The sequence below is a fragment of the Cygnus olor genome, chromosome 5 (assembly GCF_009769625.2).
Source record: "Cygnus olor isolate bCygOlo1 chromosome 5, bCygOlo1.pri.v2, whole genome shotgun sequence".
Classification (NCBI taxonomy): Eukaryota; Metazoa; Chordata; class Aves; order Anseriformes; family Anatidae; genus Cygnus; species Cygnus olor.
The window spans coordinates 56,857,998-56,883,266 of record NC_049173.1 but is presented as its reverse complement, the minus strand read 5'-3'; the positions used below and the strand labels follow the sequence as shown (position 1 = coordinate 56,883,266).

At 36.7% G+C, this 25,269-nt stretch overlaps 1 protein-coding gene across 6 annotated transcripts in view; it reads right to left on the bottom strand.

Moving 5' to 3' along the window:
- ANO3 (anoctamin 3) overlaps positions 1-25,269 on the bottom strand; it is a 264,589-nt gene that overhangs the window by 61,573 nt on the left and 177,747 nt on the right. For all 6 annotated transcript variants that reach the window (XM_040558403.1, XM_040558402.1, XM_040558398.1 and 3 more), the window contains 3 exons: positions 23,547-23,683; positions 3,715-3,867; positions 1,052-1,152 (listed from right to left, as the gene is read on the bottom strand). In XM_040558403.1, the coding sequence (XP_040414337.1) occupies positions 1,052-1,152; positions 3,715-3,867; positions 23,547-23,683 (391 nt within the window). The remainder of the gene's footprint in view (positions 1-1,051; positions 1,153-3,714; positions 3,868-23,546; positions 23,684-25,269) is intronic.

The following is a 25,269-nucleotide window of genomic DNA, read 5'->3' as shown; positions in this document are numbered from 1 at the left end:
AATTTAACCAGTATTTTCTGAAGGGCACTACTGATCTATGGATTCACTAAAATGAGGAAGAATTCAAACCACTGCTAAAAGCTATCGTTTGTGACTTCAAGTATTAAAAGCAAGAAAGAACTCTTTTTGGAATTGGAATTTAGTTTGTTTTTGTGCATACACATATGCAAACACTTCTATATTTAAAATGTAAACAAGAATTATTCAAACCAGGGAAGCTCAAAGGGCACTATAATAATATTCTTAAGCATTCAGAAGATGACTGATACAGAACACATTATTGAATGGAAAGGATTTAATGCAATGATGTGGAAACTCAGTATAAAACTGGGTATTTGAAACCAGCTTTGAGCTAAGGACGCTTCACAATGACTAAGTTTCTGGCTTAGGACTAACGCAAGAGAGCTGCATTCTGATAGCTGAAGTCAGCAGGGACATAAGAGGTAGAGCAGTTGGCAATTTAAGTGAGAAAGGAGTTCTGTAAGGGTATTTTCCGTGAGTCACACAGCTTTAGCATCTGGTTACCACTTTAACTCCTGATGAAGTTTACAGCATACAACAAAGCTCTTCTCTCTGGAGAAACAGCTTTAACTGAGTTTGAAAGGAACACTTTCTCCTTTTAAAATCTGTGTTATTACAGGAGATACTAACTTGTCCTACACTCTTTATTGCAAAAAGGTACGATAAAATTTGTTTGGCGCACAGATGAAGAACTGAGTTGAGGTCATTACGCTGGCAAAGGAACATTAGAGGACCAAGAATTTGAGAGTTCTCACTAACATGTCAACCATTAATAACACTTTCTAACAGTATGTTTGATTTGACTTGGAAGGTAAGCCTGAAAACAATAACCACAGGCAAACGTGAAAAAGAACAATGCCTCTTTTTTGTTTCTTCCTCTCCTCTTTCCTTTTCATCTCAATAAATTAAAATATAAACATGCCTGACCATAGCGCAGCAAGTGGACTGAATTTTAGCCTTAAGGTAAGTAACAAAGTTGTAATATTTTAAGTACTAAATTACAAGTTCCTTAAAATGGTTTCCACAATACCTGAAAGGCATCCTGATGTTCATTCTTTCTGCGTATTTGCACAAAGTCTCCCATGGACAGTGAATTTTAACAAACATGATATCACTGTTCGTAACAGCTGGCTGCAAAAAGAGGTAACAAATAAACACATATTAATAATTCAAACCCACATGGCATTCATGTTTCTAAAAGCATTCTTCAGGGTCAAATTCTGCTTTCCTGCATGAAGCTGCTGGGCAGATCTGAAAACGCTCTAAGTGCTCTGACCCGAACAAAGGAAAATTGATAAAAACCTCTCCCCAAATCTTGTAATACGAATAACCTAGAAACTGTCAAAAGGAACCCGTAGGACAGATCTTTGCTTATAAACACAGCAGAAGTAGGGAGAGGCTTTATGCAGCATTTTGACATGGAATAAATTAATTAAACATCCCCTCAAAATCATCTTTGATGAGCCATTTGATGACCAATCAATGCGTGTCCAATTCAAGAAGAATATAAGAGCCACAAAAACAGCTGAGAGAATTCTGCAGGTCCCACTTGGCCTAAATGGAAAAACCAGGAACAGTTAAGTAACTGTGATGCCTTCTATCAACTTATAAATGTCATCTCTGTAAGAATTGAGATCTTTCATAAAATTACAAGGAATATTCTACACAAATGTTTTGTGTAATGTATTTATATGAACACAAAACAAGAATTTCAGCATTACAGGTTCCTAAATTTATATTTTTTAATCAATATTTCCATTTTAAACTCCTCTCCCAGCTATATTTGCTTAGGTGTTTGGACAGCGCTCTCAGACCCATAGTCTGATTTTTTGGGTGGTACTCTGGGGACCCAGGAGTTTGACTCGATGATCCTTGTGGGTCCCTTCCAACTCAGGATATTCTATGATTCTACGAATTTTTATATGTAAATATTTTGGTAGAGTTGAGTCTGATTAAAGCCACTCAAAAACTTAAGTAACACAAGGTTTGTTAAGTAAATATAAAATTCAATCGAAGAGTTAATACAATTATAAATGTTCAAAATTTTGCCTATTAGTGACATAAGGTCATGTCATAGTTCTAAAATATTGCTTCTAGGATTTCATTTTTTGCAAAAGATGTGGAAAAAGTAATATTGTAAAAATGTAAATAACCTGATATGTAGAATTACTATCTTATAAAAACATATTTTGCCTGAAAGGTCAGTGCTTCTGAATTGACTCCAGCTGACATTGTTCTAATTTCAGTAAATATCCCAAGATCAGATTATTTTTTCTATTAGACTCCAATCAATTTTTAAAACCTTAAAAGCAAGTTTTACAATACCATCAGGTCAGTTATTTATGAATATTTAACATCCTTTATTGTCAGCCAGTACTTGCAAGGACTTCCAACAGTTAAAACCTCATTGCTTTAATACAGAACATGCAAGGTAATTCTGCTGAGCTGAAGAGTATAAAACAGGATAAAAGATACGTGAAGTATAGGAGCTTATTTCAGGATAGAGTCAATACATGTCTGCTTTTTAAGTAATTCATGAAACAACAAAATTCCAAGGCTGTTTTCCTGACTCTGTTTTCCTTCATTTTTATATTAATGTTCTTATTACCGATATCCCAACCACAACAGCAACAACTTAACACTTTGAAATGTTGCAATGTTTTTTCACATTTCACAGTAGGAAAATGAAAATTCATGAATATCTACCACAGTGCAATACAGAGCAGCACTCAAACTAAGACACAGAAAGAATGGAAAAAGAAAATGGAAGCAGACACAAATATATATATTTTTTTTCTGACAAAGCAGAGAACATTTAGGTTTTAGTATTCATTTGAAGATTGACTGTGAGCACACAGAAACAAATGTTAATCTCCGCACTATCAGCAACTGTATTAGGAGCCTAAGGAGACATTCACTTGGAATTTGGGGAAAATAAACTATTACAGATCAGAATTAAGATGACAAAATTCTTCCCTTATAGCAACAACAACAAAAAAATAATTCCCCACTAATACCTGAAGTTCTTAGTCTTTAGGAGTTTCAGCATTTAAAGAAAAAGGGGGATAGTATTGAAACTTGGCACAAAATCAGGTTTTCTTCTTAATACAATCAGAGTAACAGGCTAGTCTTTTATTTTATTATTTTATTTGTTTTCAAGTGTATTCTGGAAAATTTAGAAGTCTGAACAGTAGCACTTAAATTGCAAACTATTCTAGCTCAAAGAGCACAATGCAGATTAGGACACACAAACTAGGGATGGATTAGTTTGACATCTTTAGCCCTTTAAACATACAGAGGGATTTAATACCATGCATCCTGCTGAAAGACAGAGGTTATATATTAAAATAACAATATGGGTTACCGAAGCTTCTTCTGTTTTGTAGATGTCGGGAGCTGGAAGTTTCCTTCGATACTGCACTAAACCTGCTCCTATTTAAAACTGATTCTATACTGGGTGGGCGCATGCATGTGCACATACGCATATAAGCATGCAGGAGCAAAACATGCTAAACACATGCTATCAAACAACTGTTAATATAATAGCATTAAACAAACAGAGGGACCAGCCTGACTGCAAAGACTTGCAAGACACCAGGAAGTTTATAAATTCAATCAAGTAAGACAGTATTTTAAATACTTTATACTATATCTAAATAGATAGCTTTATACCACGTAAGCTACAAAACTCACCTCTCGTTCTAACATCAGCCCTTCTGCTCTCAAATTCTTCTCAAATGTGCTTCTTTTTTCTACCTGTAGACTTGACTTTTTGTAGACCAAGATGTAATCAATGCGCTTTTTTCCATCTTTGAAGAAGAGGCCTGACGATGCCATGGCATCAGTCTGGATAAGATAAAATAAAAATATGGTAAATATGTCACTCATAAAGATGAACAGACCTGTCATGAATTTCGTGCAATGCAGCATTTCCTAAAGCACGGAAATGTCCACATATCCACAAGATGAATATATAAAGAACAAGTCACGAGAACAGACAGTTCTTATGCGTTGTTAGTCCAGGATTTCCAATCAATTAGAATAAAACAAACTAAAATGACTCTATATCAATCATAATCTAGCCATTACTTTCAGCTGTACAACCCCCCTAAAATTACTGTATAGTATATATAGATGTGAGCTCCTGTTAATACTTACTTTCCAGTTGGAATTAATAAAATTTAAAGGCAAATAAATTAAACCAAGTTTCAATAAATTAGAAGAGAAACATGATTGATGTGAATGTTTTCTTGGATATTCCAGTTGAAGTGCTTTTTAATGCCATGTTAGCGATGCTTAAATCTTGTCTAGTTCCTTCCCACCATGCTTGTAAACACAAGGGATTCTCTGACCTTGATATGGAAAACCCTGCTTTACATGCTGCTGCTGAAAGCTATTTTTACATTGGTTTTGCATGAATCACAATAGACAGTGACTATATCAACTGGTGTCTTTCTATGAAGAGTTTGAAATTTGAAAAAGTAAACTGAGAAACAGTTGTTGACTTCTGGAGAATGCAAACTCATTTTAACAAAAACCGTCCAGAACACGTATGGTAGTTTTACGACAGATGTATCACACACACGTGCATGACCATAAGTCTATTCATAACACATTATCTTTTAGCAAATAGGATGTTAGTCATGAAAATTCACTGTATTTGGATTGTTTGATATGAAATTTATAAAACTTGGAGTTATATCCAACGATAACACTCTGCTTTGATAAACAGAACCATATGCTAGTGTGTGATATCAGCAGTACAAATACTGGATACCAGCTCATTTGTTTGTGATTTTTTTTTTTTTTTTACTCCCACATACCTCACAGCTAACTTTACAAATTTAGTGTTTCTGAGAATCTCTCTGTCTGCAAAATCTGAAATTTTTAAAGAAGATTCTTCTTTTTTTTTTTTTCCCCCCTCCCAAAGCCAAAACCAAAGAAATATCCTTCTCAGACCACCCCGCGTTACAAAATTGCATCATCACACCTCTGGGAACATTACTAAAATACATTAAACTTCAATATAAGTACAATTAAGCTTCTTTTTCTCCTCAGCAGCTAGCAATAGCATCAATTGTCTTTCTTTTCCAGATGTTTTTATGGTTTGTTTTGAAAAGTGTCATCCGTTACCTTCTTTAAGCATACCTGCTTATGTATTTTATTAATGAATATGTAAAAACAAAATGTTTTAGAAATCCAAACTTTGTCCTACTTGCCTGAACCTTTGCTGTCACTAATTCTTTTAATCACCAAAACCAAACAAAAAAACAAAAGCAAAAGCCCACCAAAAAAGTGAAGAAAGGCTTTTATCCCCCCCACCCCTTTTTATAACCATTCCATAGACATCTGACCAAAAGATAAAACATTGAAATCTTCAGTTCAAACTTCAAAGTAAATTGGAAGATGTTATAAAACTTATACTAGAAATCCAACTAGCATTTAAAATTATGATTGGAGTAGCACAATTCTTATACACAGGCCCACTCATTCTCATCCTGTACTCATTCTATTTAAAGAATGAAATGCCAAAAATAACAAGACATCATCTATAATGCAGAAATCCTGTTTCTATACCATTCTGCCCCTGGAAGACAACATTCAACAATAAAGCAGGGTTGCTGGATTTTCCTAGTTTTGCCTATCTTTCTGGGCTTTTACAGTTTGGATTTGGCACATTCTCTGGCATGCTCTTTACTGGCATCACTGACAGGTCTAACTACCCATTGTCTTAATTACATCCCTCTTTTTAATAACTCAGACCAATCAGACAGCCTCACTGAAGATGACAATCTTCAACTTGCTCCTATATTCTTCAAAGGGTACCAGCATCAGTGCCAAAAGTGCTCATTTGTACATTTTCCTTGCTGCTTGCAAACGATCTTTCATTACCCCTTCTACCTGTTACGTCCTCCATCTACCTGTCCTCTTTGCAATGACTTGACTGCTTTGAAGAGCATACAAAGCATGCTTCTTTGGAGTAGAAGTTGCTCTTCAGCAATGAAGCATAAGTAAATCACAAAAGCAGACTAGAACTGGCTTTTTTGGTCTGCAAATGAGGGAAAATCACATATGAAAAGTCTGCTCAAAATTTCCCCACAGGGGAGATCGGGAATATTTCTTACAGTTTCTGCTGATGCAGTTTCTGTACAGATATTCTGCAAATTAAATTTACTTTCTTTTGTAAGACCCTTCTACCTTTTTTTTAGATGATAATTTTTAGCTTTTTTTTCCCCCCCCTCGGTTCTGAAACACATGCTCTTCTTCTGTCTTGGAAAAAAAAAAAAACACATTACTGCAAGGACAATTGATACAAAGTGAATTAAGAACTATTGTTTCATTATTCTGATTAACAGCAGCATGCAAATATGCCCTCAGGTTCATCTGCACTGAACAGAAATCTTTGGGGGCAGCATTCAATAAATAATGATCTGCACTGTCAGTAGGAAGAAATTTTCCATCTGTTCATCTCAAACCGCTTTCACGGGATCTTGTTCTTACAGATGCACAGATGAAATGTGCAATAGTGCAGCCATTTACCACAATCGTGCAGTGAACCCAAACTACATTGATTTCAGGACTTCAGTGCTACTTCCACTTGGCTAGTTGCACTTCAGTGTAATTCTCCAGCAACAATCTCCACCTATGCTAGGAGGAACACCTGTGCCAGTAATATAACTGATCTGGTGACTAGATGCTTCTTGGGTTTATCTGAAGGAGCTACATAGTGTGTAACGAGAACAGGGAACAGTAATTTCAATTAAATGTACCAGTCAAGGTATATTAGCCACTAACTACACCTAGTGCAGTGAGTCAGTCTTTTGGTACAATGGGCAATAGCACATTTATTATTTAACTGTTGGCTTAGACCAATAACTCTGAGATTCATTCTTTTACCCTTTTGTAAGCACAGTAGAAAAGAAAAGCATTGAAGGAAATATTTTGTGCCAAGTCCTTACCCACCTCTTTCTTTTCAAGATTTTCACTTGGAAAGTTTATTTGAAAACAAACAGACCAATGTTCATATTTCTCTCTAATCCTCCTCCTCCTCCCTATCATCTTAGTTTCCCAGTTTTCCTGAAACAGTATCCACCTGCCTTTTTTTTTCTTCTTTTATTAAAATTCCTTTTGGAGTCTTGCCATATAGTTCATCTTGCAAGCTCAAAGTTTTAACTTCATCTTGTTCTTCAAAAATCTTTAAACTCAAGAACTTCAGAGTATCTAGGCTGTGAAGCATTTCCTCACAAAACTTTAAACTTATTTATAAGACAGGGGTTTGCATCAGACTGAAATACTGAGGCTTATCCACTACAGATATTCCAAAATTCTTTGATTTTCTTCATTATTGGCCACCTTTTTCTTTTTTTTTGGATTATTTAAATCTTTATTACACACAGCATGACACATTGCTTTGAAGTCTGAAAATATACAATTCAAAACACTGACCTCATTCAATGAATTTGGCAAGAGGAGGAGCTGGATGGTTTAAAATATTTTTTACCCTTCTAATCTGCATGCAATATACTACTACTGCAAACACTATCCCTCAAGACACTGCCTGAATTGCTCCATGTGAGTAGCACAAGCAGGGCTCATATCACATAGCTGTGACCACTCAGCATCTGTTTGCCTTAGAAGACAGGCAGCGTGGAAATCCATATACTGGCTCTGCAGTAGCCACGGAGAGAAATAGGATGCAGTTTCTACTCTTTTTCCATTCATGCTTTGGGGAAAAGTGGTGAATAAGCCTCTTCGTGTACAGTACATGTAACTGCATTTCATTGCTGATTCTAGATCAGCGTACATAAATATATATATAACTTAAGTAAATGAAAATAAGATAGGTTAGTAGAGATGGGCACAAGCAATTTTAGGAGATTTATTGTTGAAATCTGATTGCGGATTATATGAGACAGGAAACAAGTTGATTGATTTAACAGAAAAAAACCATCTTCTTTGTCAACAAAAAAAAAGTCAAACAAAATATAACGTAAATATTTGTCAAAGTTATGAAATAAAAAGAGTTTGCATTTCCATCCAAATCTGGTACCAGTAGAATTTCCTTGGATTTAGCCAACATGATGGGATTTTTCAAGACACTATTTTTCAGATTATAATTAATAAGCAAAGACCTCTTTACAGACTGGGCATAGCTGTTTTACAGGCCTTTTCTCTCCCCATTTAATTTAAATAGCACCACTTACAGCAATTAAAAATGTTTTAATTCCACTGATTTCAGTATACCATTCTGCTCTGTAGATTAAACTTCTGGCAACTTTTCACCTGATACATAGCAACAAATATTCTAGAATAGCGAGATGGAAGCCTTCCAAAAACAGTAAGCAAAATTACAGAAGCATTTAAAAGCAAATGGCATGTTATGGTAGGCTTCAGGTTCAGTGTATTTCATTAATAGAAAAACCACTAACAAATTTTGAAAATTACTGAAAATTACGCTGCATTGTAATATATCGGTACACCGTCTTTTTTCCCCACTTTATATTACTGAAAAGTTTAACTTAAAGATATATTGCAATGTAGCTTTTCCACTAGATTGCAGCCCTATTTCCCCTTCCTGCAGTTATTTCAGGTCCCTTGGTGGAAAGGTACCACACAGGAATTGAGAATGACCATTCCAATAACCCATGTAAGGTCGACAAATTTTTCAGAAATCAGCAGAACATTTTAGCAATAATCACTGACTAAATGAAAATATTAGCATTTTTTAAGAGACTCAGTTCCACTGAATAAAAATGATGAAAATAAACAGAACAGAATAGAAACTTAGATGCTCCTCTTATAAAACATCATCTAGCAACAGCTGGACAGCTGAACTCAGGAAACCGTACATAAACATAACAATAACCTCTTTGAAAAATCCATTTTACTAGGTTTTCATTTTCCCAGTTATGGAAAAGTAGCTGTGCTCTATAGTAGGAATGTAGTAGGAATGAGAGATTCCCATGGTATCTCCAGTGAAGCACTAAATATACCAAATTAAGTTCATTGGGGATTGGCAGCAGCTTGCTGGAAATCCTATCAGTACATGACAGGAGAGAAATCTAAGAACCTTATTTGCTATTATAACATCCTGAATCCATACAGTGTGTTTCACACTTTTCTGTGACCATAATAGCATTTCCATTACTAATTCACAGATCAGTTAGAATCAGACAAATTAATTAATCAATCCCCAATGAACTCAATTTGACATTAAATTAATTAAAATCCACATGCTGAGTTCCTGCTTTAAAGTTAGATAAGAAATAAATAGAAATGCTTGAAAGCCCCACTGACAACACTGATTTAACATAAAATCAAGCTGTGCAGAAAGAAACCTCAGCAAGGCCACCAGCAACATTTGAAACCTTCTCATTTACTTAGGTTACCTGAGGTGATTGCCAAAATTGCTCAGTTTCAGCAGAGTAATAATGCCAGGTCCAACCATTTAAAAGTCAAATTTTGCAATCACTAGAATGCCTTAAAATGCAACATAAAATGAATACATTCATAACATAACTGTAAGCAAACTGGGGTAGGAGATTGTTTTTCCAATGTTTTTTTCACTAATCTTCCATAAAAATACTTTTTCCTTTTTTTTTTTTCTTTAAACAAAACAAAACAAAAAAAAAAAGCAAAACCAGAAAACAAAACTACAAACTTTGGGAAGGGTGAAAGGGAAAAATACTTATCCTAAAGCAACACCATGATTGCAGAAATGGCAGTTCAGAGAGGACAAACACCCCCACCCAGATACAGCTAGAGATTCAATAAAAAATAAGAACCAAGATGTGAGAACGTTGCAACATTCTCAGCTTATTTTCTGCCATGTGTGTGGAGGTATATTCTGTGTATCGTAGAATCATTAAGGTTGGAAAAGACCTTCGGGATCATCTGGTCCAACCATCACCCTACTACCAATGTCACCCACTAAACCACGTCCCTAAGCACCACATCCACCCTTTCCTTGAACATCCCTAGGTACGGTGACGCCACCACCTCCCTGGGCAACCCGTTAACTAGAACCACATACAGAGACGACTTGTCTGTTGTAACCATTTCATGTTCACTCAGCATTCAAAAAGCCTCAACAAAGCTAACATAACAGCAAACGCTTAAAGGTTGACAAACTCTCTGTAGGTTTGTGTTTTTTATTTATTTATTTTTTAAATCTTAAATAATTATTTGCTTGTAGATGTGGGACTTATGAACTACTCTGTTCTCAGACAGATCAAGTGGTATCTAAATGCAGATACTCCCACTCCCCCCTGCCTATAATTCTCAGTCCCCTGGTTCACAGGGGGATGATGCTCCAAATTCTTCACTATCCCTTTCCCAAGCTTGTTTACTCTATATCACAGCCTTATTTGCTATGGGTAATTGTATTTCCATAAATACCTCACTGAACATTGTTACACTGGGCAGAACAGTGAGAAAAACCTGCTACTTTTCAAACCAATATGCAAATTCCCATTGACTTCTTCAAATTTTTACAACTTGAGCTGTGCAACAGCAAAACCACAATGTTTGAAGTACATTCAAACCATTATGAAGTGTTATCTCTAATTTGGTTACAAATAAAAGTTACAGAAAGAAACCTGTCTAGGAGAGAGCACGTACTAGGAAAAGCGCTACTTCCTTCTATTTCCAGCCCAATATTCAGCTAATTTCAGCTCATCTTTCTATGTATTTGGTAATATCCTATGGAATTTCTCTTACATAAATAACGTTGTCCAGCTACCCCTGAATCCATGTAACCTTTAAGTTTCCACAATACTTTTCATAAGGATTTCCACAGGTCACTTCTGGGAGAGCCATTTTGTTTTCTTTGTTTTGAACCTGGGTGAAAGTAACTTCAATTGCTGCTTCATGGCCATAATCCTACAAATATATGTGGTTTCTTAAAATATGTAATATCTTATCATTACCGTGTAGCGGGTTTACGTGGCAAGGTTTTGGTAGCAGGGGGCCATAGGGGTGGCTTCTGTGAGAAGAATCTAGAAGCTGCCCCATGTTAGGTAAGGGCCCCATTGCTGACCAGAGCCGAGACAATAAGCGATGTTGTTTGCACCTCTGTGAGAGCATATTTAAGAAAGGGAAAGGAAAAAAAACAAAAACAAAACAAAAAACGCTGCCACACAAACAGCCTTGCAGGTGCCAAGGTCAGTGAAGAAGGAGGGGGAGAGGTGCTCCAGGCACCGGAGCAGAAGTCCCCTGAGGCCTGTGGTGAGGACCATGGTGAAGCAGGCTGTCCCCCTGCAGCCCATGGAGTACCACGGTGGAGCAGGGTTCCACCCTGCAGTCTGTGGAGGAGACCACAGTGGAGCAGGTGGACCTGCACTGACGGAGGCTGTGGCCTGTGGAGGACCCCTGCCGGAGCAGGCCCCGGGCTGGAGCTGCAGCCTGTGGAGAGGAGCCCACACAGGAGCAGGTGACCTGGCAGGAGCTGCTGCCCATGGGGGATCCAGATTGGGGCAGTTTGCTCCTGAGGGATGGACCCTGTGGTACAGAGACATATCTGGAGCAGTTCTTGAAGAGCTGCTGCCCGTGGGAAGCCCACGCCGGATCAGTTTGGGAAGGACGGCATCCTGTGGGAGGGACCCCACAGCACAGGGGATGAGAGGGACTGAGAAGGAGTGGCGGAGACGAAGTGCTATAGACTGACCACTATCCCCTGTTCTCCCGTGCCACTCAGGGGGAGGAGGTGGAAAAGGGTGGATAGGGTGACAGATAGGATGGATTTATGGTGACAGAAGGAAAACTGTCACCAAAACTTCAGCACTGGATACGGGAAAAGCAGACTTCACGCTGCTCAGGGAACTAGTCAGCAAGGTCCCCTGGGAAACTGCTTTTGAAGGCATTGGCGTCCATCAGTGCTGGTCAGTCTTTAAGCACTACCTCCTAAAAGCACAAGATCAGGTGATTCCAAAATATCGGAAGTCAGGCAAGCGGGGCAGAAGGCTGGCCTGGCTGACCAGGGATCTTCTACTGGAGCTAAGGCGAAAAAAGAAAGCGTATGGCTGCTGGAAGGAGGGTCAGGCGACGAGGAAGGAATACGGGGATGCTGTTCGTGTTTGTAGGGAGAAAATTTGTGTGGCCAAAGCCCAACTAGAGTTGAAGCTGGCCATGTCTGTGGGAGACAATAAAAAAGTTTTTTTAGATATGTGAACAGAAACAGGAGAACCAAAGAAAACACAGGTCCGCTACTAGATGGGGAGGGTCTCCTCACAGACAATGACACAGGCAAAGCAGAGACGTTTAACGCCTTCTTCACCTCTGTCTTCAACACTGATGATGGGCTTCGGGACCCAGGGTACCCTGAGCTGGAGGACCATGACGGTGGGGAATGACAAACTCCCAACCGACCCTGAACGTGTGCGGGATTTGCTGCTCCACCTGGATCCATACAAGTCCATGGGTCCAGAAGGAATTCACCCCAGGGTGCTTAAAGAGCTGGCTGACGTCATCGCGGGGCCTCTCTCAATTATTTTTCAACGATCTTGGGAATCTGGAGAGGTCCCATTGGACTGGAAGCTGGCAAATGTTGTGCCAATTTTCAAGAAGGGTAAGAAAGAAGACCCTAGCAATTACAGGCCTGTCAGTCTCACATCAGTGCCTGGTAAAATTATGGAGAGGATGATCCTTGAAGTTATTGAAGCGCACCTGGGGCACAATGCAGTCAGTCATCGGTCCCAGCCAACATGGGTTCATGAGGGGTAGGTCCTGCCCAACAAATTTGATTTCCTTTTATGATAAGATCACCCATCTAGTCGATCAAGGGAAACCAGGTGATGTGATCTTTTTGGACTTCAGCAAAGCTTTTGACATGGTTTCCCATAGGATCCTACTGGACAAAATGTCCAGCATACAGCTAAACAAAAACATCATGCGACGGGTGAGCAATTGGCTGACGGGCAGGGCTCAAAGGGTTGTGGTAAATGGGGCCACATCTGGCTGGCGGATGGTCAGTAGTGGGGTCCCTCAAGGCTCCATTTTAGGGCCAGTCCTCTTCAATGTTTTTATAAATGATTTGGATGTAGGACTAGAAGGCGTTTTGAGCAAATTTGCCAACGACACCAAACTTGGAGGAGTTGTGGACTCGGATGAGGGTGGAAAGGCCTTGCAGAGAGATCTGGACAGATTGGAGAGCTGGGCGATCACCAACCACATGAAGTTTAACAAAAGCAAGTGCCGGGTCCTGCACCTGGGACGGGGCAACCCTGGCTATACGTACAGACTGGGCGACGAGATGCTGGAGAGCAGCCCCGCAGAGAGGGATCTGGGGGTTGTGGTTGACAGCAAGTAGAACATGAGCCAGCAGTGTGCCCTGGCAGCCAGGAGGGCCAACCGTATCCTGGGGTGCATCAAGCACGGCATTGCTAGTCGGTGGAGGGAAGTGATTGTCCCGCTCTACTCTGCGTTGGTGCGGCCTCACCTCGAGTACTGTGTGCAGTTCTGGGCACCACAGTACAAAAAGGACATTAAACTGTTGGAGAGTGTCCAGAGGAGGGCGACGAAGATGGTGAAGGGCCTAGAGGGGAAGACATATGAGGAGCAGCTGAGGTCACTGGGCCTGTTCAGCCTGGAGAAGAGGAGGCTGAGGGGGGACCTCATCGCAGTCTACAACTTCCTCGCGAGGGGGAGTGGAGAGGCAGGTGACCTATTCTCCATTATCACCAGTGACAGGACCCGCAGGAATGGTGTTAGGCTGAGGCAGGGGAAGTTTAGGCTAGACATCAGGAAGAGGTTCTTCACCGAGAGGGTGGTTGCACACTGGAACAGGCTCTCCAGTGAAGCAGTCACTGCACCAAGCCTGTCTGAATTTAAGAAGAGATTGGGCTGTGCACTTAGTCACATGGTCTGAACTTTTGGGCAGACCTGTATGGTGCCAGGAGTTGGACTTGATGATCCTTATGGGTTCCTTCCAAGTTGGGATATTCTAGGGTGAATGTATTTTTGTGTTTTTTCCTGTTTCTTGCTTCTCTAGCTTGTTAGTAATTTATTGCCTATCTCCCTACTCTGAGTCTGTTTTGCCTGTTACGATAATTGTTGAGCAATCTCCCGGTCCTTATCTCAAACCTTGAGCTCTTTGTGTCATATTTTCTCCCCCTTCCTCTTTGAGGAGGGGGAGTGAGAGAGCAGCTGTGGTGGAACTCAGCTGCCCACCCGAGTAAAACCACCACATACTGTAATACTGTTAATGAAACAAATTGACTCAAATATCCATTTAAAATTAACTCTACTCTTAACATACCTTATTTAAATGAAAAATCATTCTGTTTCAAAGCAACCACTACACTTTGGCTAAACATGTGCAGTCCTCCTCTTACAACAGACTTCATTAACGAACTTCACAATTACCTACACTCAGACACAACCTAATAACATAAAATATGATCACAGGACAAATATTATTATTTTCATTACAAATATAAAAATAACACTTTATGCATATGCTATATATTATAATAGTATTCTATAATACTTAATACTGAACAATATATTAAATATTAAAAATATTAAATATTGCCTATATTGTAACCTAAAGTCAGATTTTAATGTTGAACCACACTAAAAGCATTCAAGCCGAGGCAAAAGACTAACCTCTTAAAAAATTTCCCTTCACGATAAAAAGGAACCTCTTCATTGAAGTTTCATTTTCTTAAGCTCACAATTTCAATCAGTATTCATTTGACTGATTTTAGAAATAGCCCATTGCAGTTTGTATTCTTGTGTTCATTATTCTAAGGGATTAACTAACACCCATTTGAGGACTCAAATTTTCTTTGCATTCATTTATACAATGAAATAGTACAGACTACAACTGACCAGATCCACAGAAATCCCCAACTGAAGCTTTACTTCCACATATTGGATTCATCAACCTAACATTTCCCTAAATTCATGTCATAACTGACTCTAGTTTGAACAGTGACAAAATTTTTATTCAGGCAAAACATCAAAGTACCTAACTGTGATTTTAACCTAGGAAAAGCCCTATTACTAGATGCCACATGTTTCTCTAATAAATCCATTTATTCTAACTTACAATGTGCAGTAAATCAGGTCTGTCATGGAAGAAATTGACTAGCTTTTTCATTTTACATACGGTTTTCATTTACATAATCTAATATATGAAGGCTAAACGAAGAGCTGGAAAATAGACCTTTAGTAATTACATTTTAAGGTTTTTTTCATAGGTTCCTGAAATTTGACAACAATGACAATGAAAATGAGCACAATTTCTACTTAGTTTATACACATATACACATTAACACAGAGGCTGACAACTATTATTGTTAGGAGCTTGCTGCTGATGCACTTCTAAGTTGCATTAAAATATATTTCAGACATAGTTTTGTCTACCAACCTCAAGATTAATAGTCATAAATAACATGCAGACAAAAGCACAGGGCAAGTGCTAGTCTGGCAGCATGCACAGTGTCTTGGACTCAGCCCAGAGCAGGTTATTCTGACCCAAGGTACCCATATAGCAAGAAACAACTTTTACATTGGGGTGTAGCTCAGGCAGAGGATAATCTGTGTTTCAATTTCTGACTTAAAGGACTGTCATGTTCTTTCTAAAAAGAACCTAAGGAAGTTTCACATTTATAAGAACATACAAGAATATCATTTCCCAGCCATAATCAACAATGGAAGCATTCCGTTGTGTTAGTGCTGACTGATACAGCACACAAAAATTAAGACCCCACAGAATGTTGTTTATTTTGCCTCTACAGTAGACACGAAGTTCAACTTCCTTCCACATAAGTGGTGTAATTTGGATTTAAATTTGTAAAATTATGTAAAGGAAAAGAAACATACCAAGAAAGTAGAACCTATGATCCAAAATATAGACGGCTGCAGACAGCTGAACCCCAAAATTCTTACAGTTGAAATTTACTGAATTTCTCTCTTCAAGGTCTCTTTATTATAAAGATTTTGAACATAATTTCCTTCCTAAGACAGCTGGTGAATTCTAACAGCTAAGTGTGCTGGGGAATAATAATTTTGATAAATTTACCATATTAAAAAGAGACTTATTCAAATGCCTTTGCTTCCCCCCAATCCACCAGGGAAACTATAAGAAGGGAAGGGAAAGGAAGAATGCAACAACAGAAAAAGTGGTGCTGCTACTGGATGTGGAAGCACTGAATCCAGACAGTCTCTCTGGTAACGTAATGCATAGTATTTAGCAAAGACAATAAAAACAGAGGTAACTTGAAAGAAGACATGCGAGAGAAGAATATCAAAAACTTTTAAATTTGGTTTGATTCTGGTAAACGGTGTGGCTCATTTTTTTTTCCCTTTCATAAGTCACAATGTTTCATGCAGTCATTTTATAATGTATTTACAATTCACATTTCTGATGTGCAAAACAATCTGTATTTCAAATGATAAAGACAACTACATAAATTAAACATAAAATGAAGTTTTAATTATATAGTCTGTATAAGTGATCTTTTCTGTTACCTCTTCAAAAAAAAAAACACAAAACACCACCAACAAAAAAAGAAACAAAACAGCAAACTTTAAATATTCTTAATACAATTTCTTTGCTAACTGACACTCTAATGCATACAAAATTATAAACATTAGCATAGATTGAAAGCAGCCAATTGTTCTCTTGCTTGGCCAGTTCCTACTACCCCTTGGGCTTTGGTAAGGCACTAGGTAAGGTGGAACTTACAGGTTTGTTTCCAAGTTCACAGCTTTACTTTCTTTAATATTAACACTTCCCTGCAGATAGTCTGTTAGCTGTCAAGGTCACTTCAACCATGTCTAGATAATGCATAGTATCAGTTGAAGGAGCAGAAACAGAACTCCCACATACAAGAGGGCCGTGGAAAACAATTGACAATACTTCCATCCAAGTCAACAAGGCTAAAGAGAAGGTAAATAATTTGTCCAGTATCATTCACAGACAATTGGTGGAATCACAGTAGGAATATAATATAATTCAGGTAAACTAATTTTCATGCTTTAGTTTAAAGGTTAAAAGTATTCCTCTCTTCAATTCTGCAGCACAGTATTTGTACCTTTGTCTAGCATCTATACAAAGTTTAAGGTCAAATTTCAAGTGTCCAGGTTTGAGAAGTTCACTTGAGGTACAATTAACCCATCTAACATTCTATTTTATCATAAAAAACAAATCAAACAAACAACAGCAACAAAAAAAAACACAAATAAACAGAAAATATCCAAATAATATATGAAATCTTGGATAAAATATTCTGTGCTATCCAAAATGGTAGCAGTTACTCTGTGAATACAAATTATTAGCCTCCAGCGTATAAGCAAATGTGTAAGTATTCATTAGATATAAGCAAATTAGTTTACAAGTGAATAGTTGTTCTCATTTTTAATAGACCTTTCAAATTTATCTTCAAATAACAGACATCACTGTAGAAACTTAATTGAGAATAATCTATTTCAAGATTTAGTGAGTACTATATCAATGCCTTCCACATATAATAGAGAGCACAAACATTTTACTCTACCCCAGCATCACCACTCCATTATAGCACCACTTTGATAGTAGCTGTAGAACCAAAAAACATTTGAAGAACACTGAGACAAACCTAAATAGACCTTGAAATGTTTTTGCTTCCTCATGGAAGCAACAATATGTTCACTGACCTACTGATGACACACTAAACTCTATTATAAACATCACCATAAAGCTTATTGGCATGGAGTCTTACAGCCTAAATAGGGCTGTGCAGAACACCCTACAGCATATCAAAGCACTTTGTGTGCTTGCAGAGAAAATCTGCTTGCAATGGAGGAGTGAGAGAAGAAGAATGAATCTTACAATTAAAACACACTGGTAGTCAAAGGTGAGGCAAAGAAAAACAGTTTTCTGTATCTCTTCATCTCTTGATTTTTAAGAGATGCTTCAGAGATAATAATGGATGAGTTCAGGACTATTAAATCATGTATGAGATTGATGTAGTCATGGAAACAATTTGAGGAACTAGGGCAGAAATGTGCTAAGTGAACTTCTTAGGTGATATAACCACCTAAAATTGCAAGATCTAAATGAACAGCTTTCCCATGCTAACTGTAAGTAGAATGGTTATTCTACCAGAAATACAAGATTTTTTTCTATCAATACAATTTACTCCTGTTCATTAAATGTTATTAAGTAAAGAGATTATTGGCTGGTTCATGAAAAACACCTCTCTTATTTTCATTACTAATTCTCCCTAATACTGTTACCATGAACTTAGCATTAACATCTTAAGTAATTTTCATGCCTAAGGATATCATCATTTCAACGGTTTGTGTCTACATTCAGATTTTATGACTCAACTCTTAGCTTTAAGTATTTTCTGGAAACAAATGTGTTACTAATACTAATTACAACAGGCTGATTTCCATAAACGAAAGTGAGATTCCAAATTAAAGCTTACTTTATTTCAGGATGTTTAAAATCAAACCTGTAACTCCAACAAGATAACAGACTTCTTAAGTTACATGGAACTAGCAGTGAAAACATTTTAAAAGATTTTAGGCTATAGCAGTGCACTTAAAATAGTACTAGACTCATTTTTACCATTTTTAAAATCATGTTCTACTTAAGAGTAATCCAAGATGTGCTTTCTGAGAAATTTTCTAAGGATATGGCTAAGTTAGTAATCATCTTGTGCTTAAAGAGTTTGGGAATGGATAAACTAAAGTAGATTTTTATGTTTATCCTTTTCATTACCTAATTCCAAAAATATAGAATGATTGATCTTAAGTATATATTGCTCTCCCCCCAGCCGTGCTTTTTTGAATAACCATAATAAACTAGAACAGAAAACTGGGGACCTATTTGTATTTGCAAAGTTATCCAGACTATCTTGGGCATCAGAGACAACATAGCTTGGTTAATATGACATGCTGCCGTAATTATCCATGCTAATGTATTTCTGCATATACCACATTGTACTGTGCAGAACTCAGGCTGTTCTCTGAACTGAGAGGAAGAAATATCTTATCTCCCCAATAAAACTGTAGTTTAATGTTTAGGAATAAACTATACAACTAGTCGTTACCTTATTTTTTTCACTTGTTTTTTCCTTTTTGCTTTATTTAGACTTAGGATGTAAGTATGAAAAATACATGTGTATGTAATATGAAAAATACATATATTTTAGTTTCAGGTTTATGGGATCTACTGCAAAATATTGAAAGTCTGCTCATTATTACTATAGGGGGAAGTGGCAATGGAGGATGCTTGGACAGGAGGAGGCTTTTCTTTTTAAATATTCAATCACCTCTATTTGCTCTTTAGGTCTAATAGGAAGACCTAAAGAGGAAGTGACATGACCACTGAACTTTTTTTTTTTTTTTTTTTTTTAAACTTTCATCTTTCACTGTGATTAAATTTCTCACTACTTTCCCTTCATTTCCTGATTTTTTATTTTTTATTTTTTAAATCACACCTCACAGCAGAAGAGAACCATGCACTGGAAGCATAAACATGAAGTTAACTTGTGTCGCACTTGACCATGTCATTCTATTCTGGGATAATGATTTTATCTGTTATCATTCCTTTTAAACTTTATTTACTTTTCTGTTATTAGAATGCATTAGCAGACTACTTATCCATTAGACTCCCTTTGCTATTCTCCTTTCCAGTACATTGTTGTCAGCTGACAACATCTTGTTCTTATTTATACACTAAAACAACTCTTCTCTTTGAGCATGCATGTCTGGCCTCCACTGAACACAACAGCAAGGTTATGAGTGAAATTATGTAGATGAATTTAGTGATAAATTGACAGGATTAGAACATATAGCACAGATCAAGTTTAAGAAACTGTGCAACTCAATCACATGCACTTAAACATGAAGAAAATGAAAACAGAAGATAATTCTTGCAAAAGAGTGGAAAAAAAAAAAAAGATTAAAAATATACTTATTCTATAGATATTAAATTTGATTTACTCAAATTTTCAAAACTACCTACATAAAATTTTGAAAAGTAAATATTTGTTTTGGAAAAAAATGTAATGGATATGTTCAGAGTCCAAAAGAATCCAATAAAAAGCATAAAAGATATATTTCAGGTTTTTACTGGTAGTTTTAACTTTTAATAATAACTGTAATAACCTACACTGAACACACTGAGTTTTGTTCAAATTATATTGAATTTTCAGCATTATGTTCAGCTAAATGGAAACAATTCTCCATGTTTTAGGCAATTGTTTATTTAAGGTCTTATTTAAAGTTTATTAGAAGTCACATAATATCTCCAGAGACTAAAAGAGAACTTGTGTCAGATCCTATCCAATACAAAGCTGGTTTGGACATGCAGTATTATAGCAGATATCAGTGGATACTACAAAAAGCAGTAAACTGGGCTACTATACAGGTACATTCTTTGCAGTTCCTGAACTGATAGTGATAAATATTGGAAAATATCTCACATATTCCTCTCACCACTGTACACGTTAAAGTCATTGGTACAGAAAGAATTCACTGTTACTGACCTCATTACTTCATTAGGCATATGTTGCTTCCCATTTAAGTGATAAAATGTGTGTAGTTCACTTTCCTTTCTTCATGAAGCTAGAACATTTCAAATATCAACTTTACCATTAGGGACCTGCTTGCTCCCTACATTTCACTCACAATAGCAGATACTACTTATGCCATATTCTGCTCAGCCGCCACCTGCTGGCATTACCCATCTGCATGAGATCCCATGACGGAATCACATACATGAAGTCGTACTTCCTACGCAATCTCAGTAGCAGTTGGTGCTGAGAAGACAGCAGAGATAGCTAATGAAGATAACTTTTTAATGGTTCTGAACAATTTCCAGTTTGTCAATATGAAATTTGTGGATTTTGTACTGATCTCACCCTATCACACTAAAGGGAATTATGAGTTATACATCATAACAAAGGAAATGAGTAAAGTAGATGACTATCAAGATGAATGTTGGCATCCAGGTGCTATATCTAAATTATCTGATGTTTCTAAAAATTTAAAACTGCAGTGATGCAAGTTAGATTTATGGAGAGTGCACATCATATATGCAATCTGAAACACTAGACAATTTAAAAAAAAAAGTGCATTGTCTTTCATTGTGCCAGCAGGACACTGTCCCTGAAACTCTCAGGCATAAAAAAAAAAAAAAACCTTCCAAAACAATCCTAAATTAGCATCATAAATAAGCAGAGAAGAATAACGAGCTTTTATCCTTGTACACTCTGTCAAGGCAGTACTTCTGATCTTCATTTTCTGGTCAGACTAAGAAGATTTTTTTTTTTTTTTTTTTAATATAATGATAAATCAGTTAATTCTCCAAATATATGAGTACTTACCAGCTGTAAAGCTCTCTACTATGCTTTCCACTGTAACATTCAACCAGCTCAAAAGGAATCAGAAGACTCCTTTTGCTAGTCTTGTATTGGTTTAGAGAAAGTTTCCCTTCAATATCTTCCACTAACTACCAGAAGGACTTGGCACAATATTTCAAAGGCAGACTAATAACCTTCTCTTCTACTACATGACTAATAAAAATCTCCCTTGCTTTTTTCCTGTGGAGGCAGGCAAACAGTAAACAGGAGAATCTTGCTTGGTTGCCTCATTTACAAAAACAATAGAAAAGCCAAAGGAAGCTTCCTAAGTAATTGCTGCGATAAAAGTTGCTGTCAAGGTTAAAAGCCAGGTGTGGCTTCAGAAGATTTAGATTTAGGGTCAGGAAGTACAAAGACTGAGACAGAAAAACTGTACTTTTGTTTAAACTTCATATATATACAAGGGTACCCTTTGAACTTTGAAAGAAAGTTAACTTACTGGTTGGCTATAAACTTTGTATAAGTCCTAAATGCATTGCTTGGGGAAAACAGTGGTTGTTTTAGATTTTACGTGAAAATAGAAGAGTTATCTTGTGTTAGCAGAATGAAGAGTCAGTTGAAAAGTCTGTTACTAGACAGACATTATCTGCCAACTAAGCCTTTTTTTTTAATCAGCCTTACCTGTTATGCAAAATATATGTCAATAACATACTTTAAATCCTGCAAATTCTTCATTTTTTTCTTTTAGCTCACATTTAAGATAAAGAGGCTTTGTTTAAATAATTACAAAATCAAATGAGATTTTGTTAAAAAATAAAACGAAAGAAAAGCTTTTTCTGTCTTAACTCATCTAGCCTTGCAAAAACAAAGAAAAATCTGTCAACACAACAAGTTCTCATTGCTGTGGTTCAGATTAAAATATAAACCTTCTCTGTCTTTACTAAAGCTTCATTTTCAGGTCCTAAGTTTCCAAACTGTAAATACCATTATCTGCAAACCAATCTAAGTGATTAGGTAGCTATTATAATTAAAACAATAACGACAACAAAACAACAAAAGAACAACTTTTTTCCAAAGCATTCCATAAAATGTGGTCTCAGAAATCACATCAACCTGTCTTAGAGAATCCTGTAGCAATGACAATACAGCGTGATTGAGAGAACAAGCCTTACAATGAATAAAAGACTCTTCATGAAGCATGCATTCAGTGATAGAATCATGAAGTACCACGAGCATAACGGATGCCAGAACTGCGTAATGAACGTCCTGCTGATGGGTACAGTCGATGAACAACAGACTCTTTAAGTAACTGAGGCAGTTCTAGATCCGTAGCACAGTATTACCAATTTTTTTTATATACCAAAAACCATAGAATCGCTGGTAAAAACTGTATTGCAGATTCCGCTACTTGAAGATTGAAATCACTAGTGCTTGAAGAAAGAAATAAGTCAGAATTTCTTGAGAATAGGTCATTTGTCTTATGTTTACAAGAAATTATGCTTGATAGAAAAGAAAATTAAGGGTCTCCCAGTCCACAACAAGAAAAAAATAAACAAAATCTGTTCTGAACTGAAAATCAATCATAATTCTTTGGCATTAGAAAGGATGAAGTGTTGTAGAAAATGCATTGTGATGAATACTATGATTAGCTAATTACTAGGTGAGATAACTTGTCAGTTTTATCTGGAGAGATGTTTCTTTCAGTTATTTAGTTGAAGTTCCTACACTTTCCTATAAGCAAGTGAATTTTGTCTTTCATTTAATGTTTCTACCTACCATGTGGATTTTGTTTAGAATGAAAACCCTATACTTCAGATCACTTTTGACTGATCATCTGCAACACGTAATAATTTTTCTAAACTCTCCTAATTTCTTGAGGCCTCCCAGCCGACATAATTTTTTTTTCACTCTATTCTGGGAGTCCTATGTCATAAATGCTCTAAATTATATATTTTTTTTTAAAAAGAAGACTACCGTCATTTAAATGAGTCAATGCAAATCATTAGAACCTTCGATCCTACAAAATTTTGGTCAGTTTTGCTACAGAGAATTCTATTCACTGCTTCTGTAGGTCAAATTGTAATACAGAAGCCTCCTACGTTTCTTTCTGTGAGATGTCTATTTATTCAAACTTTAGCTTAACCAGCCCACTAAAAATCATATTTTAAAAAATATCTAAGCTATTATGGCAATTGATACAATTTAATAAAGTTTTCTGTCCATTACCTTTAAAGATGATTTAGTCCGAGGTTCTGTTTTCTGTCTGGCAAGCTTGTTTTGAATAAGCAATGACTGATCTGTACGAACATCGTAATTCCCATGCTCTGAATCATCTGTGTATGTGTCTTTGTCCTTTCCTACATCTGAAGGAAAAACAGAAGAAAACAGTGGGCTCATTTTAGGTTATCATGGAAAGAAACTGACAGTAAAGTTATATCTGCAGCGGAATACTCCTCTTAAGTGTTAAGTTTTCAACAACTTATATTCTATCCTTTCCTGCTAAAGCTTTTCATTTGAACTGGTTGTCTTAAACTAGAATTGACTTCCTTTTCAGCAGAAATCCTACTGACGATTCTTCTCTACTACCATTTAAATCAAAGAATCCCACAACATCCTTCACAGTAGTTAAAACCAACCAAACAAAAAACAACCAACCAACCAAAAAAAACCCACAATGCAAATATTCAGCTCTTCTTTTGTGCTTGACTCATAACTGTCAAGACTCAAAATGTGTAATTAAATTGGCAGGTGCATCCTGGATATAGGGTAATGTTATTGTATGTTTTTTTAACTACAGAAGCAATCAAAATGCTTCTGCTATGCACATGCTGCTCATCATTACATATAGTATTTGAAAATTTGCATATTAAGGTATTGCGGTGAAAACTTAAGAGGTGTACCCAAAGGTGGTAGAAGATAGTTGAAACCATGAAAAAAGTACTCTTCTTCAGTGGATTTCTTTTTAATCACTCAACAAAAGCATTTATAAAAATATCTGCATACTCCAGCATAGTTGCACATGACTGAGGTCCTTCATCAAAGCTTATTAGGACCCACTATTAGAAGTTAGATTTCCTTCTGCATCATGACTGCAGGCAAGACAGACGGACTGTAGTTAAGTCTCTGAGTCACCCTATATCCTCTATTGGAAGGAGAATTGTTCTTCAGTCATTGAATTTCCTTTCACATTCTCCATCTAAAAGATCATGACAAGGCTTACCATACACGCTCAGAGGAGTAAAATGAGGGATAATGCCTGTACAATGTTGGACCATATAACTTCTACTGAACGCTGGAAAATGGTTAGCTTTGAAAAAAAATATTTTAAAGATAAAAAGATGGAATAATTATTCCCACGCAATTATATCTTGGACAAATTGCAAATAGAAACTATTCAGACCAAAAAGTTACCCATAAATCCTGAGCCAAGTTCTCATCTCAGCTTTCATATCAACATGGGAAAAGTCAAGGGAACTGGGAACAGCATTTATCCCAGTAATTCTAAACCCTAAACAGAAGCCAAGAAACAAGCCATGGTTGCTGTGGGAACCACAATCTTGAATTTCCTGAATTTTATATTCAGAAAAGCTCATCTACAACAACAAAGTATTTTTCATTAAGTTGTCCCTTAAATTCTCCACAGTAAATATTAAAGAAAAAAAACAATCACGATTATCTCATGTAGCCTAAATATTTCTGAGAAGGAATATTAAACTGGAACATTTACAGAAAGCTGTTTTTTTTCCCCTGCAGTTTAGCTACTTACATTATAATTGCACAAAATGAGCCCTCAGTGATTTCTGATGTTGATATTAACTCAGTAAATCTGTGAAGGGACTTTTTAATATATGAAATAGCCTGTTTTGATTGTGAGAGCACCAAACTTAGCCTTTATTTAATCTAAAGAAAGTTTTAACCTAATATACAGGTTACTCTCCAGACAACAAAA